General features: G+C 43.5%; 1 protein-coding gene and 1 non-coding gene across 2 annotated transcripts in view; one reads left to right on the forward strand and one right to left on the reverse strand.

The window, feature by feature from the left end:
- The window catches only part of TARBP1 (TAR (HIV-1) RNA binding protein 1), an 85,390-nt gene that overhangs the window by 16,172 nt on the left and 54,894 nt on the right, over positions 1–14,324 (reverse strand). Inside the window, exons 21-23 of the mRNA XM_059715535.1 lie at positions 12,641–12,751; positions 10,416–10,565; positions 713–799 (exon numbers count right to left, since the gene is read on the reverse strand). Coding sequence (XP_059571518.1) covers positions 713–799; positions 10,416–10,565; positions 12,641–12,751 — 348 coding nt within the window. The remainder of the gene's footprint in view (positions 1–712; positions 800–10,415; positions 10,566–12,640; positions 12,752–14,324) is intronic.
- Positions 4,575–4,741, forward strand: LOC132248070 (U1 spliceosomal RNA). Its single transcript, XR_009459424.1, has one exon. It is a non-coding gene; the product is annotated as a U1 spliceosomal RNA (small nuclear RNA).

The raw sequence follows: 14,324 nt of genomic DNA on the forward strand, positions 1-14,324 counted from the left end.
CACACCATCACCACCCCATGAGCCCAATCCCAGCTCCTGCCCTGCTCATCCTGCTCCCAGATGCTGCTCCCTGCCTGCCTGTGGCTTCATATCATCTGCGCAACCAAGTGGGCACCCTGCCTGCATGGGTCCCAAGCTGGCTTCTGTGGACAGTCTACCCACCCACTCCATCCAGCACCCCCAGTGGTGGGTGAAGGGTGGATGGGCCAGGGTGCCCAGGCAGCAGGGACAGGTCTGGTAGAGGCAGTGGAATCTGGCAACGGCAACTGGAAGGAGCCACTGCTGTGGGGGCTGCTAGGAAGCACGTCCAGCCACCCTGCCACCCCAGCCCTACTGCATGCCAGGGAGTGGCGGGACCAGCTGCACGCACTACAACCCAGGCTGCTCCTGCACCTGGGCCAGGAGGGTCAAGGAACCCACCATAAGCCAGATAAAATCTGCTGGTGAGCCAAATTTGGCCCACAGGCTGTATTTTGACCACCCCTGGTTTAGATGATTTCAGGAAAGTTAGTTATGGGACAAAAACCACAAGGAAAAAAAATGAATGGCTTGCCATAGCAATACAGAAACTGAATAAATTACTAGGAGGAAGAAAAAACATTTTCAAGATCCTGCTGCAGAAAGTGCATTTTTAAAAAGAGGATTCCTATAAAATGCAACTGAAAAGTCCCTTTAATTTTTTTTATTTAAGTTCTTAGTCATTTGAATTTACCTTCTCCAAGGTATTTTGAAGAATAATATCGAAGTGCGACAACACTGATAAAAATGTACAGATGCTAGTTTTAAGCTTTTCTTCATCCTGGGGGGGAACAGAACACAGTGAATAAAAAAAAATGTGCATACAAACCTTTTTTTTAAATTATTATTATTTCATAAGTAATCTGCAGGCTCCAATTATACTTGCAGATTCCAAGTATACCTTTCTATCAACAATGACTATTATTAAAGATTTATTAAAGATGGTGGGAAAAAACACGTTACTTCCACAGGAACACTTATTCAAATTATACTGTACAAGATTACATTTTTATTGATATTTTTCTTTTCTAACAAAATAGCTGTTGACCAGTCTTATTTATAGTATAGTTTATATAAAATAATCTGATATTTTCAGTTTGGTCCAAATAAAAAAATAATCACAACTTTTTCTTTCTGAAAAGATCAGCAAGAAAAGTTATTTGCAAATAACCTAACAAGGAGACCAAACTCTTTTCTTATTTAGGTTTCCAGCTTCCATGCATAACCAAGAAGCAGAATGTCAGGGAGAGTTTTTGTTATACCTGTTCTCTAAATATACAAGAGAAATCTATCTGCATGTTATGTGACCATTCAGCACCTTTTCATATTACGCTCAAAATTCAACTATAAAAAAATAAACCCACAGAAAAAAAGACAGAAAAAAATAATGCTTCCATAATTTCATTTCTCAAATTAGGATTCTCGAAGAAAGGCTGGATCATGCTGTCACTAGATCTGAGTGAAATGCATCAATGATAATGAGTGGAGTATCATGTCACAAAGGATCACTGGATAATCAAGTCTCATCCCCTAGACATAATGCTATTACATTTCTCCCACCTAATTGTGTATTGTGCCAAATAATTTGACTAAAGTATATATTATGCTTGGATAATGCCTATCTTACAAAAAAGGTATCTAGGCTTGATTTGAAGATAGAAGATGGAGAATTCACTGCTTACCCTGATTATAAGACAACCCCCCAATAATTAGACTCTATATATGGAAAATTCCTAACATTTAGTAACATTTTCCAAGTATACAATCTAATTATTGGAGGTATGTTTTGAATTTGTCAACCTCCCACTGCTACAGCAGGGAAAAATAAATTTGTGGGGCCCAGTAGACCACCACCCCAATTCGTTCCCTGCCACCACCACCCAATTCGTTCCCCTGCAGCCCCTTCCCCACTTCTTACCGTCAGACCCTGTTCTCCCTGAGCACGTGGAAGTGAGAAACACATTTGAAAAAGCTGACCTTGAAATAAACTTAGCTGCATGAATCTGTGTATAGTACCCATAGACTTGGTTCACTCGGAAATGATGCATTTTACTTTTTTTGAAGCTGCAAGTTTTAGCACAGGTACTCCTTTAAACACACTTTTAAGTAGCACTTAAAAGCATCTACTTAGACAGTACAAACATTTTTATTTTTTTTTTTGCAAAAAATACATATATGTTTCTATACACACACACCTATAACATTACAGTTCTGTCTCGTGATAGATCTGGTTCACTTGACAGTCCATAAAACACATATCCAGTCAACCATCACTTATCCCCATTATAATAACCGCAAGCGTGTATCTGCACATCTGCATGCCCACCGCTATCTTTTTTAACCGTCACAAACATACAAAACCACCTCCACTTTCTGTCCTCCTCTCCCTTCCTTCCCCACCCCTCATAACCACATTTCTTTGCCCAATCATTAATCTGTCATCTTCATCTTTGTCATTTTCCTCTTCACTCACCCCTGCTTTGTTGCCATCATTGTCGTCCTTGTCATTGTCATCATCTTCTATGGGGGTCTTGTTCCTGAACATGACATGCCAGTCTCTCCTATTCCATGCTTCCTCCACTGTCATCTCCGCTGTCTTTTCTCATCTTCACGTAGTACACCTACAGCTCCCTCGCTCCCATTCTGACGCAGTCCTCAACTGGGAGGTTTGCGTGCCTGTTCACGAGCAGGTTTCTGGTCTTCCACAGGGTGTTCCTGAAGCAGGAGATGAACTGGCCAAAGCAGGCTGTTGAGGACCCTGGCTACTTCATTAGGTGTCTGAACAGCACCACTTCCCTGTTCAGGATCTTGATCCCTGCCACCATCATGAGTATGATTACACTCCTCCACACCTCTCTGGTGTACAGGCAGTTCAAAAGGAGGTGGTCAATCCTCCTTCCACCAGCAGGTTTGCCTAGAGCAGGTCGGAGAGCCTCTCTTCCCCTCCCTGTGTCTCTACACCCACATGCAGAGTGCTCAACAGGTTACCTGCCAATTCCAATCTCTGGGTTCTTTCTACAGGTCCTTGTTAAAGACTTTCTCCCATACAGCCTTGCAGATGTCACCAGTAAGTCCACAGGAGACAATCTGTCCCTTGCCACCCCCTGCATCTTACGGTGATTTTTCAGGTTTGTCAGGTCTTCTTTCTGTCACTCATATCTGCTCCATAACTGTTCAAACACACTGTAGAACCATGGCAGTTTCAAGGTCCATGGGCACATGTTTGGCAGCATGTACATCGCAGCATACTAGCAGATACCCTGCTAGGAAATGCTTCACAAAGCAGACTGTTTGGAGTCTGCCCCAGCTGTCAGTTTCCAGATCTGGTTCATGTACTGGGCTCAAAGAAAAAGCTGCACTTTGACATCTATTTATATGGATGTATAAAATCCAGTACAAAACTCTGCATGATATCAGTTCAAAGCCAGAAGGCTCATGTTTTATCACATAGCTCATTGGACTGGGCTCCAACGTAGTAAATACTATGGGGATCCTGTGGCCACCTACAAATTCATCAAGGGGGGGCAGCAAGGAATGGGGGATGCTCTGTTGACCAAGACACCCCTTGGAGTCGTTAGGAACAACAGCCACCAACTGACGGAGAGCAGATTTAGGTTGAAAGAACTTCTTCACAGTAAGGGTTGTCAAAATCTGGAACGGGCTTCCAAGGGTGGTGGTGCTCTCCCCTACATTGGGGGTCTTTAAAAGGAGGCTAGACAGGCACCTGGGTGGGGTCGTCTGACCCCAGTGCTCTTTCCTGCCCAAGGCAGGGGGTTGGACTCGATGATCTTGATGAGGGCCCTTCTGACCCAAACATCTATGAATCTATGAACACATTTTAATTCATGGCAACCCCGCAGCTTAACACTGCTCAGTATACATGTGTACTCCAAATACCCCCCACAAAGGATCCATCTGCTAATTAGCCTCCCAAGCACGACTGGAACTGGGTGTTCGTCAAGAGTCCTGGGATCCTGCAAAAATTTACATGCAGATGAGGCACACAGCAACCTGGTCTGGCTTCACCTCACGTGGGCTGGGGCCACTCTAATTATATGCAACAGTCTAAGAGAGGGACCAACAGACGGATTCTGGGTAAACTGGGGCCCCATTTGATGATGTTTGCCAGGTATTTAAGGCTGGTAAAGAAAAAGGAATAACCGGAAATGGTAAAGAAAGGTGCAGTTCAGTTGTGGGAATGAAAAAGAAATTAAAATGCATGTAATGTAGTAGTCTACCATGAAAAAAACAAAACAAAAAAAACAGTTGGCAGTGAGGGGGACTGCACTTAATGAGTACTACCATATACCTTCTTCAGATGGGTTGCACTAACTTATCCTTGTAGGAGATTCCCACCAGCATTTTTGGCAACCGGGGGGGGGGGGGGGGGGGGGAATGCTGGAGCTTGGTCTGGCCTCTCCAAGTGCCAGCCTGATATTGCAGTACCTTCAAGCCAGTACTCATTCCCTCCTGGAGGAACAAGTGCCCATTTGTTTTTGTTTTTTTAAAGGCCACACAAAGAAAAGGTTCCCATCATCATGTTAGCTTTTTGGCTGAGATCAGCCTGGCAGGGGAGACACCATGATCACCATCTAGGTGGTTTTCCGAGGGTGAGGCCTATCCCTTGCACATGGGGCAAGCTAACTCCTGCAAGTTTCTCCAAATGTGGGAAACTTGACTGCACAATTTTTGGTAATAGGGACTGCTTCCTTGCTTTCTCCTTGGCTTGCTCCTCAGCCTTTAGCTAGAAGCAAGGAAGATTAGGGAGCATCTGAACCCCAAGATCCCCAAGCCTGTGGCTTGCAGGAAGGATGCTTGTCATGGCTTTGGGGAGTATCTGAAGTCCCCAATGGATGGGACTGGGAGGGAGGATACTTGCCCAGTGGTAGAGCCCCAGACTTAAACAATTGAGCTCCCAGCTCTGTTGAATTTTGGAACTTGACTTTTGAGATCTGCCCAAGTGAATTTGGAAATGATTTGGCCTGTGAAACAAAATTTAAAAAATCAGCATGTTTGCCCCATATGTGCTATATACTTTAGTCATGCTCAGTGTTGGCTGCATTTAGTCAACTTCATACTTGGTTTCCATTACTGAGCACTTACGGCTTTTAGCAGCAGTTCAAAGACAAGCAATGTATTTAATGTAGTTTCCTTGAATAAGAATGTAAAATGAAGGACATTTCTCCCCCATGCTGATTGGGATGGGAAAAACCTCATCATATAACTGAGTAAATAAAGTATTTATATACCGTATTCAAATCAGCACTCAATTTTCTTTTTGCTAAGAATTTTTCTGCTGCTCGTTCATGTTTTTGTGGCTATTTTCTATGCCCTCTCCTAACTTGCAATATCCTTATTTAAAGCAATAACTAAATTAAACTTGGTATCCCGGTATCACTTTCACCTGTGTTGTATGGAGAAGAAAAGTCATTTTCCTATTCTTACTCCCCAGTTTATGAATCCAAAGACTGTATTAGTCATTTTAGTCACAGCACTGCACTTGCAGTTCATGTTCAGATGCTTGTCCATCTGAAATTCCTTTCCAGAGCATCCATTCTGTATAAATTATGCATCTGGTGTGAATGGCCTTTGACAAGCAATCCATATCCCCCCGCATGACTACCCTGTCATCATCATCATGAATCAGCCTGCCAACCTTTGTCTCACCTAAAAATTGTATCAGTAATCATTTTATGTTTACTTCTAAGTTTATGATGCAAATGTTCAAGTGTTGGGGTCCTGTAGCAGTGCCTAAAGAAATCTACTACAAACACCCATAACTCAATGATTATTCCCCACTATTGAGCATTTTTTAGGTCTGTCAGTTTGCTAGTTCTTAATCCACTGTGTGCATCATGGATGTTATACAGTACCATTTTTTTTATATCATGAGAGGCCATTTTGCTCAGCACACCGCCACCAGCCTGGGCTCTGGCCATCTGCTGCTAGCCACAGAGCCCGGGCTGCTTCCAGCACACAGCTGGAATGGTGGGATGGCAGGGCTGACGGGGTACTGTGCTGTGAGTGGGAGTAGGGTGGGCTCAGCTGTGTGGGGCAGGCAGCAGGAGCCCGAGTGGCACTGGGAAGGGTAGGCTCAGCTGAGTGGGGCATGTGACAGCAGCCCGGGCAGTGCTGGAGGTGGTTACGGGGGGTAAGGGGAGCGGCTAAGACAAATTCTGGGGTGGCTATAGCCACCCCCCCCCCAGCACCACCTTGTGCACCAGGCTCCTCCGCCCTGTACACTTACTTGCAGGGAACTGCTCTCCACCACACTGCCTGGCTGCATTGCTGGCCATGTGCATGTGTGTCCGTGCCTCTGATCACCCTCCTCCTACTCTCCCCAGTCACAAGCTACCCCTTGTATGCTGAAACTCTGCCAGCCTGCAAGGGGAAATCTGTTTTCTCAGGTTTTTCTCCCTTCTTAGTTTGTGAGCTATAGTTTTGTTTCTGTGCTCACACAGATTGCTCAAGAAGCCCATCTAAATTGTTCCTAAGGAAAAGATCTATAAGGATCTACCTTGACATGGAGAAACCTCTTGGCAGCAGCCCCTTCCTGCTGCAAAGATGCTTCATCTAGTACCCTGGCTAGTAGATTCCCCTTGCAGAGATAAGAAACCTGCTTGCTCTCAGACACATCATATTGGTAGCAAGCACGTTGAATCATCTGGCCTTAACTATATTGGTGAAGGAACTGTGGATCATTTACGTTCACTTTTATGTCCATGTAAGATGCATAAAGGTGTAATGGCCACTTGTGTCCCCAACTGGTTAAAGATACTGGGCTTGTGCATGAAAAGTGCTCATGTATCTGTAGTGGGATTTGCGTGGGGAAAGGCACCTTGAAAAACTCAAGTTACTGTAAACTAAGTCATCTGGAAACTTTTCAGAAGACTGGAAGAGGGTTAATGCTATGCCACATTGAAAAGGTGGCAGGTGGGAAGACGTGGTGAGTTATCCTGACATCAGTTCTAGACAAAATAATGGAAAACCTGATATTCAGTTCAACTGATAAAGAACTAGAACTGCAGTCAGCAAGGTTTTAAAGTGTTGGGCTATATTAACCTTAGCTCAGTTCTGAGGAGAGCTAAACTGACTGTTGCTGCCACTACTGATTCTTCTGGTGTGAGCTGGATCCAGTCACTCTTCAGGCTGTATGTTGTCAACCCCAACATGAACTAGAACAGGGGTAGGCAACATTTTTGGTCACTGTGCTAAAAAAAACTGTGATGTATACCTTATAAGGTGCTGGAGGGCCAGCATGCCAGAAAAACAAAACCGGGGCGGGGGGTGCATGGCAGGATGCACTACATATTAAGATAGTTAATCATAAATGTTGCTGCTTTTTTCACAGTAAATACCAGGTTTTCTAAAAATTTTAAACCTGGCGATAAATAAAATTTCACATATTACCTTTGTTTTGTGTGTTTTAATCATGTTGTGATGAGAGAGAGAAAAGGGAGGAAAAGAAGAGAAAAAGAGGAGAGATAAAGGAGAGTGGGGGAGGAAAAGAAAAAAAGGAGGGAGAAAAAGAAGAAAAGGAGAGGAAAAAGGAGGGAAGAAATAGAAGAAAAGGAGAGATGGAAAAGCACTAACCACCTGGGTGGAAGCAGGGCAGGCTCAGCTGCATGGGGGGTGGGGGTGGCAGCGGCCAGGGTGTTGCTGGAGTATGGGGAGGCTAAGGCAAATTTAATCTAAGGATTTAATCTAAGGATTAGATGATACGTGGGGAGTCAGGGAAGGAAGGAGGACATAGGCAACACATGTGGAAGCATGGGAGGGCACTGCCCTGCTGTGGGTGTAGAAATCTAGGGGGGCATCAGGGGCTGCAGCCTGGCTGTACTGGCCTGGGCAGGAGCCGCCTCCACAGCCCAGTGGGCAGGACCCAGTGTGGAAGGACAGAGCGGAACAGGGAAGCTTGGTGTTGCTTTGGTGGCCATGAGGCTCCTGCCAGTGCACAGTTGTGCCTCCCCACTGCTGCCAAACAGGCAGGAAGTGCTACACCTTGGCAGCCATGTTGGCATGGCACTCTTTCCTGTACCGGATCCCATCTGCTGGGCTGTGAAGATGGTTCCTACCTGGTGCTAGTCCAGCCAGGCTGTAGGCCCATGCTCTGCTATGGACGCAGAATACTGAGGGGGCACGTGTCCCCCCCCATGCCATAGGTGATGCGTTGGGAGGGCATCACCTATGCCCACACCCCGCCTTCCCCCCACACCCACCCCCTGCCTCACATATCCTTCCCTACACACTAATGGGCAGGGGGAAGGGGGAGGTAGGGGCCCGAAATGAATGGACAGGTGAGGGGCATTGGGAGGACCAGGGGGATATAGGTTGGGAGTGAAGGGAATCAGCAGGGCTGTGGGTTGAGAATGAGGAGCAACAACATGGGCAGGGGCAGGGCACTGGCATATCAGGGCTCCCTAGCGCCACAACACAGCCGGGAAGGCCACAGCTGGACCTACGTCCTGGTGAGCGAAGGGAGCAGGGGGAACTCTGATTTACCATGATAAAAAAACCCAAAATCAAACACCAAAATACATACGTATTCAGAATTGATTTTATTATAATAATTGATGCATTGGTAGGCTTCCAAATTACTTTAAAATTGTAAATATAGCAATAAGACATTGTGCTCAACTGACGTGGTGTTTCATTTTAATCTAGGAAAAACATGGACTTTGAGTTGTTTAATCAGACATTTCTGGACTTTTAATCAGAGAATTTTGTATTATTTTTTAATAGAGAAAACCAGGATCTTTGCTACTCTCTTTCTGATCCAACTTGAATATCTTGGACGGAAGAAGGGAGGGAGAACATTCGCTCCCTGACAGCCCATCCAAGTGTGAGTTGTCAGGGAGCCTGTCCCCTATCCTTCCCATCACCTGATGGGTAGTGGTGGACAGGGGGCATTTTTCTTAGAGGGGAACCCTCTTAGACCCCTGGGAGAGTTTCTGCCATGGAAAGAGAGTTCCCGCGTGATGCACTCCTTTAGTTTAACCCAGAGGTGTGCAGCAGGAGGCAGATGCAGGCTGGAGACTTCCTAGAGCCCTAGGATATTTCCAGCACTGGGAGAATACTGCCCGTCTTCTCATACTGTCCATCAGCTGATTGGCAGGACAGGCAGGGAGACCATTCTCCCATAAAGGAAATCCTCCTGGAGTCCCATAAGGGTTCCCACCATAGGAGAAAAGCCCCGACCAGTCTACACCATGTTTTTGGTTTTTTTATGTATTTTGTCTGTTAATCGCATTAAAGCAGGGGTACTCAACTTGTGGCCCATGAAACCATGGCATCTGGCCCATGGGGCTTCCCATAGGTCAAGAAAATTGGTGGCAGAGGAGCAGTGGTAATCAGTAGTCAGCCTCCCCTACTACCAAATTCCTCAGGCCAGTGCAGCCTTATGGGGGCCAAGCCATGCCCCCTCCCCGCACGCAGCATACTCAGTTGCACCACACCCCCTTCCTCCCCACTCCCACAGGGCTGGCTCAGGGCCAAGCCAAGCTCCCTGCCCCCTACCCCCTCCCACACACAGGTGGATCAGGCTGGGCTAGGCCAGACCAGGCCACAGCCCCTGCCCTGCACTGAATCAGACCCCCCCCCCAGGTTCAGACCAGTGGAGGGTCAGAGCACTGTCCACCTGGCCCAGGGAGGAAAAACGTTGGGCACCACTGCATTAAAGCCTCATGGAGGATTTTCCTTCAGCAAAGATTGTAAATTATAGAAGTATTTTTAGCAAAGAAAAAAGTGCAAAATATTTGCAAAGACAGACCTATGCAATTCTTAGAGGAATACAATATTTGTCTCCAAATTGCATAAACAGCTGAAGAAGACTGGCACATTAAAAGATGCAATTTATCAGTGGGTCTATTCATTACACAATATAGGTACACTGGAGCCAGATTCCATTTTGCATTCCAAGGTGAAAGTTTGGATAAGGGGGTAGGAGCAAAGATCACTATATGCAACCCCTTTGCAGCTTAGCCCATAAGCATTAGTCAGAGAAACTCCAAGGCTTGCAGTAATACTATGGAGCCATCCTTTCAGATCCTGAAAGTCCCTATGCTGTTGAATCCAAGAAGGAGCAACACTAAATCAATACACCAAGAATTACTCTGCATGGGGATCCAGGCTACATATGGAGACTCTCAAGCTGAAAAAAAATTCACCTAGTTTTAGCCCCTTTCATATCATAAAAGTCCTGGATTGGGTTGCAGAATCAGTTCCTAAGACTCACTGATTTTGTATTCTGTAAGCGCTCAATAAATCCACTGACTTAAAAGGGAAATTTTGGATGCATGAGAAAAAACGCATTAGCTATTATACCATATGTAGAAAAACATCCTATATTTAAGTCATTCAAACTAAGTTAATAAATGAATGTCAAAGTTCTTACTTACATAGCAAAAACAATCCCAGAATTTTGAAAGGAACTGAGGGTATTTGTGTAGAATCAAGATGATAATCCATTCTATCAAGTATTTTACAGATGCTTGATTGTTCTCAAATCCAGCTTGAAGAATCTTGTCAAGAGTCTCAGTCAAAAAATTCTAAATAAAATAAAATTAGACAATAAAGTAATGTATTCTTTTTTAAACTGACAGAACGTTTCAGAATGTTGCTAACCTTTAAGACCAAATTTTACACTGATATTTCTACCTAAGCAGGGCAGGGAAGCTCACTGGGCTGGTGTGTAGTGGTGGCGGTCACTGTGTCTGAGCTTCACCACTGCGCAGAGGTGCGCCACTGCCCTCACCTTGCTCCTGGAAGGCAGTGGTGCTCTGTCACCACCCCCCTGCGCATAGCCCCTAGGACTGGTCCAAGTACCCTCAGGGGTACACGTACATCTGGCTGACAACCCCTGACTTAGATTCATCCAATGTCTATATATTGTATGTTCAAAATGTGAAAATGTACTATGCAATGGGAGGGCAGAAAGAAGTATGTTGCAGAACTGCTGTTTCAGTCTTACCAGCCAAATCTGTTAACCTCAACACAGTAGAAAGTCTGTTTTTTTAAACCATATGATATGATTTTAAGGAAAGGAAAGGAAGTACTGTTTATATAGAAAAGATAAAACTGAATCAACAAAATGCATCTTATTTGCAAACAAATCACTGTTTTATATAACTATTTATAGCTAATATAATATTGAGCATTACCTGTAATAGGGTAGTGATACATGAGTGTTCTATTATTAAAACTGTATTGCACTGCAGTACATTTGGGTCATCACTCTTCCTCTTCTAAGGACTGAACATAGCACCTGTACAATGCTAAGAGTTTTCACTGACCTTTTGGATGGCTTCTAGAGCTATATTTTAGACAGAACAGGCCACAGTATTTTTAATCATTATGACAGTTTACTCAAGCTATGCCAGGTATTCCCTTAAAAAGAAACAAATTCAAACAAGTGCTGCAGTTTTAAAAAGTGAATCCTAAACAATCTTAGCATTTAAAAATGTAATACTTTTATTAAATGAAAACCAGCAGTTAAAGCAGTTATTGGAAATATAGGGTTTAAGAACACCAGTCACTCCAACTTTTAGATTCTTGAGTATTCATAATTCAAGGGCTGCAAATAGATCCAACCTAGTCACTAGGGCTGTGCGAAACAGCACCGCTTCGTTTCGACTTCTGTTTTGCCATTTCGAAGGGACAGTATTTCATTTTGCTGTTTCAAAGCAATGTTCCATTTTGTTTTGTCGAAGCTGTTTCACTGTTTTGACGCATTTTGAAGTCTTACCCATGGGCTATAATGGGAAATCACAAAAATGCCTACAACTTTTGTCATTTCCTAATTCGAAAGAAAACAGCAGGGATGGTAATCCCTACTGAGGCCATGAAGCCTACCAAGTTTCAAGAAGATAGGTACAGGGGTTTCTGGGAAACTGCACCTCAAGGTGCTGACGAGCAAAACTTGTGTCACATGTGTGTTAAGGCAGAGCGGGGTGAAAGCAGCAGGCATGGTAGCCCCTTGAAGTCTGCCAGGTTTCAAGGAAATGGGTGCAGGGGTTTCAAGGAGATGGGTACATAGGTGTTGAGCTGCTGGAAGACACAGCTCAGTAAGCTGACCCAAGGCACAGAGAAAGCTCAGTTCAAACAATGCTTTTAATGCTGTTTTTCTGTCCCTCCCTCAGAACACGGACTGGAAAGGACTTTGGGGAAGTATCACAGTCACTGGCCAGCTACACAGTCTATATGAGAGCAGTCCTTCCCACCCTCTTCCCCCACCCTCTCCTTAGTTTCTGTTTAGCTTCAAGCCTAGTCACCTCCTTGTGCCTAAGCACAGCCCTCCACAGAAGTGGAACTCATGTACAAGGTTCCAACATTACTACCATGCATGCAGATAATTGTAACAGCCAGCCTTAATTTAAAGAGATAACCATTCAAAGCACAGGTGGTCTAACAGTATTTTCTTACTATAAAAGTCAGCTAACATGTAATTTCATGTTGCAGGAGTCAAGGTTGTATCACATAAGACTTTTGCAAATAATCAAACACAGATGGAATAATTACTCCATTTAATGCATTTAATTTATTAAACATTACTTTCATTTAATACATAGTTAGAAACCTAGTAAAAATCCTAACACCAAAAAATCAGAAATAATAAGGGTAATACCTGATCTAGCTTTGGTAAAAGAACCAACAGTGTCTGCCACAACCGGTTTTTAACTCTGTGCTGTAAAGAGTTTGCATAATAACGTGTCCTAGTTTTGGATACCAGTTCATCCTGAGAAGAAATGCAACATAAGAAGAAATGTTTTAAACCTGTAAAATTTAAAAAATGGAACGTTATATACATAAGTATTGTCTACTAAAATATTATTTTGAATTAAGCAAATTGTATTATCTTAAGTTTTTAGTTCTTCAGAAGTGTAGTTTGAATAACATACAACATAAAGGGAGCCGGTAAAAATATTAAGCAAACTCGTAGCATATTTTTGTCTTTGTAAGAGCATACAAATCTTGTGCGTCAAGATGACAAGTAATCTCTTACTTTGAAACGATGTTTCCAAAGATTATCCAAGAGCAGTACCTATAGCACACAAAAAATGTAAACAGAGAATCCTAGACAGAAACCCCTACCTACAGGGATGAACAGGTAAGAAAAAGAATCCATGCTCTACTTTAGGTTTAGGAGTTTGAAAACTGAGTTCAGCATTAACATGTTTGCAATTACTCATCTCTTGAATTTGAATCAGTTGCAAACTAGTTAAAACAGATATTAATTGGGATTCATCAACAAAAAATGACATCGGAGAAACATGACAGAAAAAGAGTTGTATGCTACTTGTTTATGTGGCTTTAGGTCAGGTAAGTATTTCTATATATATTCTGCATTATATCATTAAATATTTTATTGCAAGGACTATTTCCTTGACTAATTTTTTATAGTATTCTGGTAGCTCAGTTACTATAATGAAACACAAACTTAACTTTTTATTTAGCTCATCTTATTTTCTTCAGACAATAATAGGGAAGGTCTGGCTACCTGAATGCTTAAAACAGAACTGTGTCACATTTCTTTGAGCAAGCCACTGACAAGACTAGATTGAACCTGGAAACTGTCTGGACCTAAAAGCGTGAGCTTCTACTGCCTGAACTTCAAGACCCAGCTCTGTTACTTCTCATTGTTGCAGTAGCCTTGTTAATCTCCATCTCTTTCAAACAGACAGGGAGAATTGTTGATTACACTATGATCACTATCCCCGGCAGCATTAACCCAGTCTGTCAATAAATCAAATAAACCACCTCATCCCTCACATCCTCTCAATGCTACTTCCCCTAAGCCTTCTTAAATAAATCAATTTTGGAGCATGCCCAGATCATCACCCAGTCTGGGCCATTTCACACTGAAAAAGGAACAAGTTCCAGGGTTCTGAGACTTTCAAAGACTGTGCTGCATGAAGCCCTTTTTATAACAAAGAGAATCCAACTTGTGTTTCTGATGATTTCCAGTGACAAAATGGATGTTTTTAGCAAATCAGTGAACAACTGAGGTTTCTATACCTGTGGGTACTCTTTGGAATTGAGATAAAAATAATAAGAGACATTTAACTTATCAGCAATGAAATAATGAACATGTTGGCTACAAATGTCCAACTCGGGATCCTTAAAATTCTAGTTTATTAGGCGGATTGAAATACTGTAATCATAAACCTTGGGGCTGGTCCCCACACATGCACACACATACACACACACAGTAGCAGGCTACAGAGTCAGGTATACCTATCCTACAAGCTCTGGAGTCTGTCGTTGAGGCTTCTTTCAGCGTGGTGTTATCTTCCAGAAGGGGGTCGCCG

This window comes from Alligator mississippiensis, chromosome 1 (genome assembly GCF_030867095.1).
Source record: "Alligator mississippiensis isolate rAllMis1 chromosome 1, rAllMis1, whole genome shotgun sequence".
Taxonomy (NCBI): domain Eukaryota; kingdom Metazoa; phylum Chordata; order Crocodylia; family Alligatoridae; genus Alligator; species Alligator mississippiensis.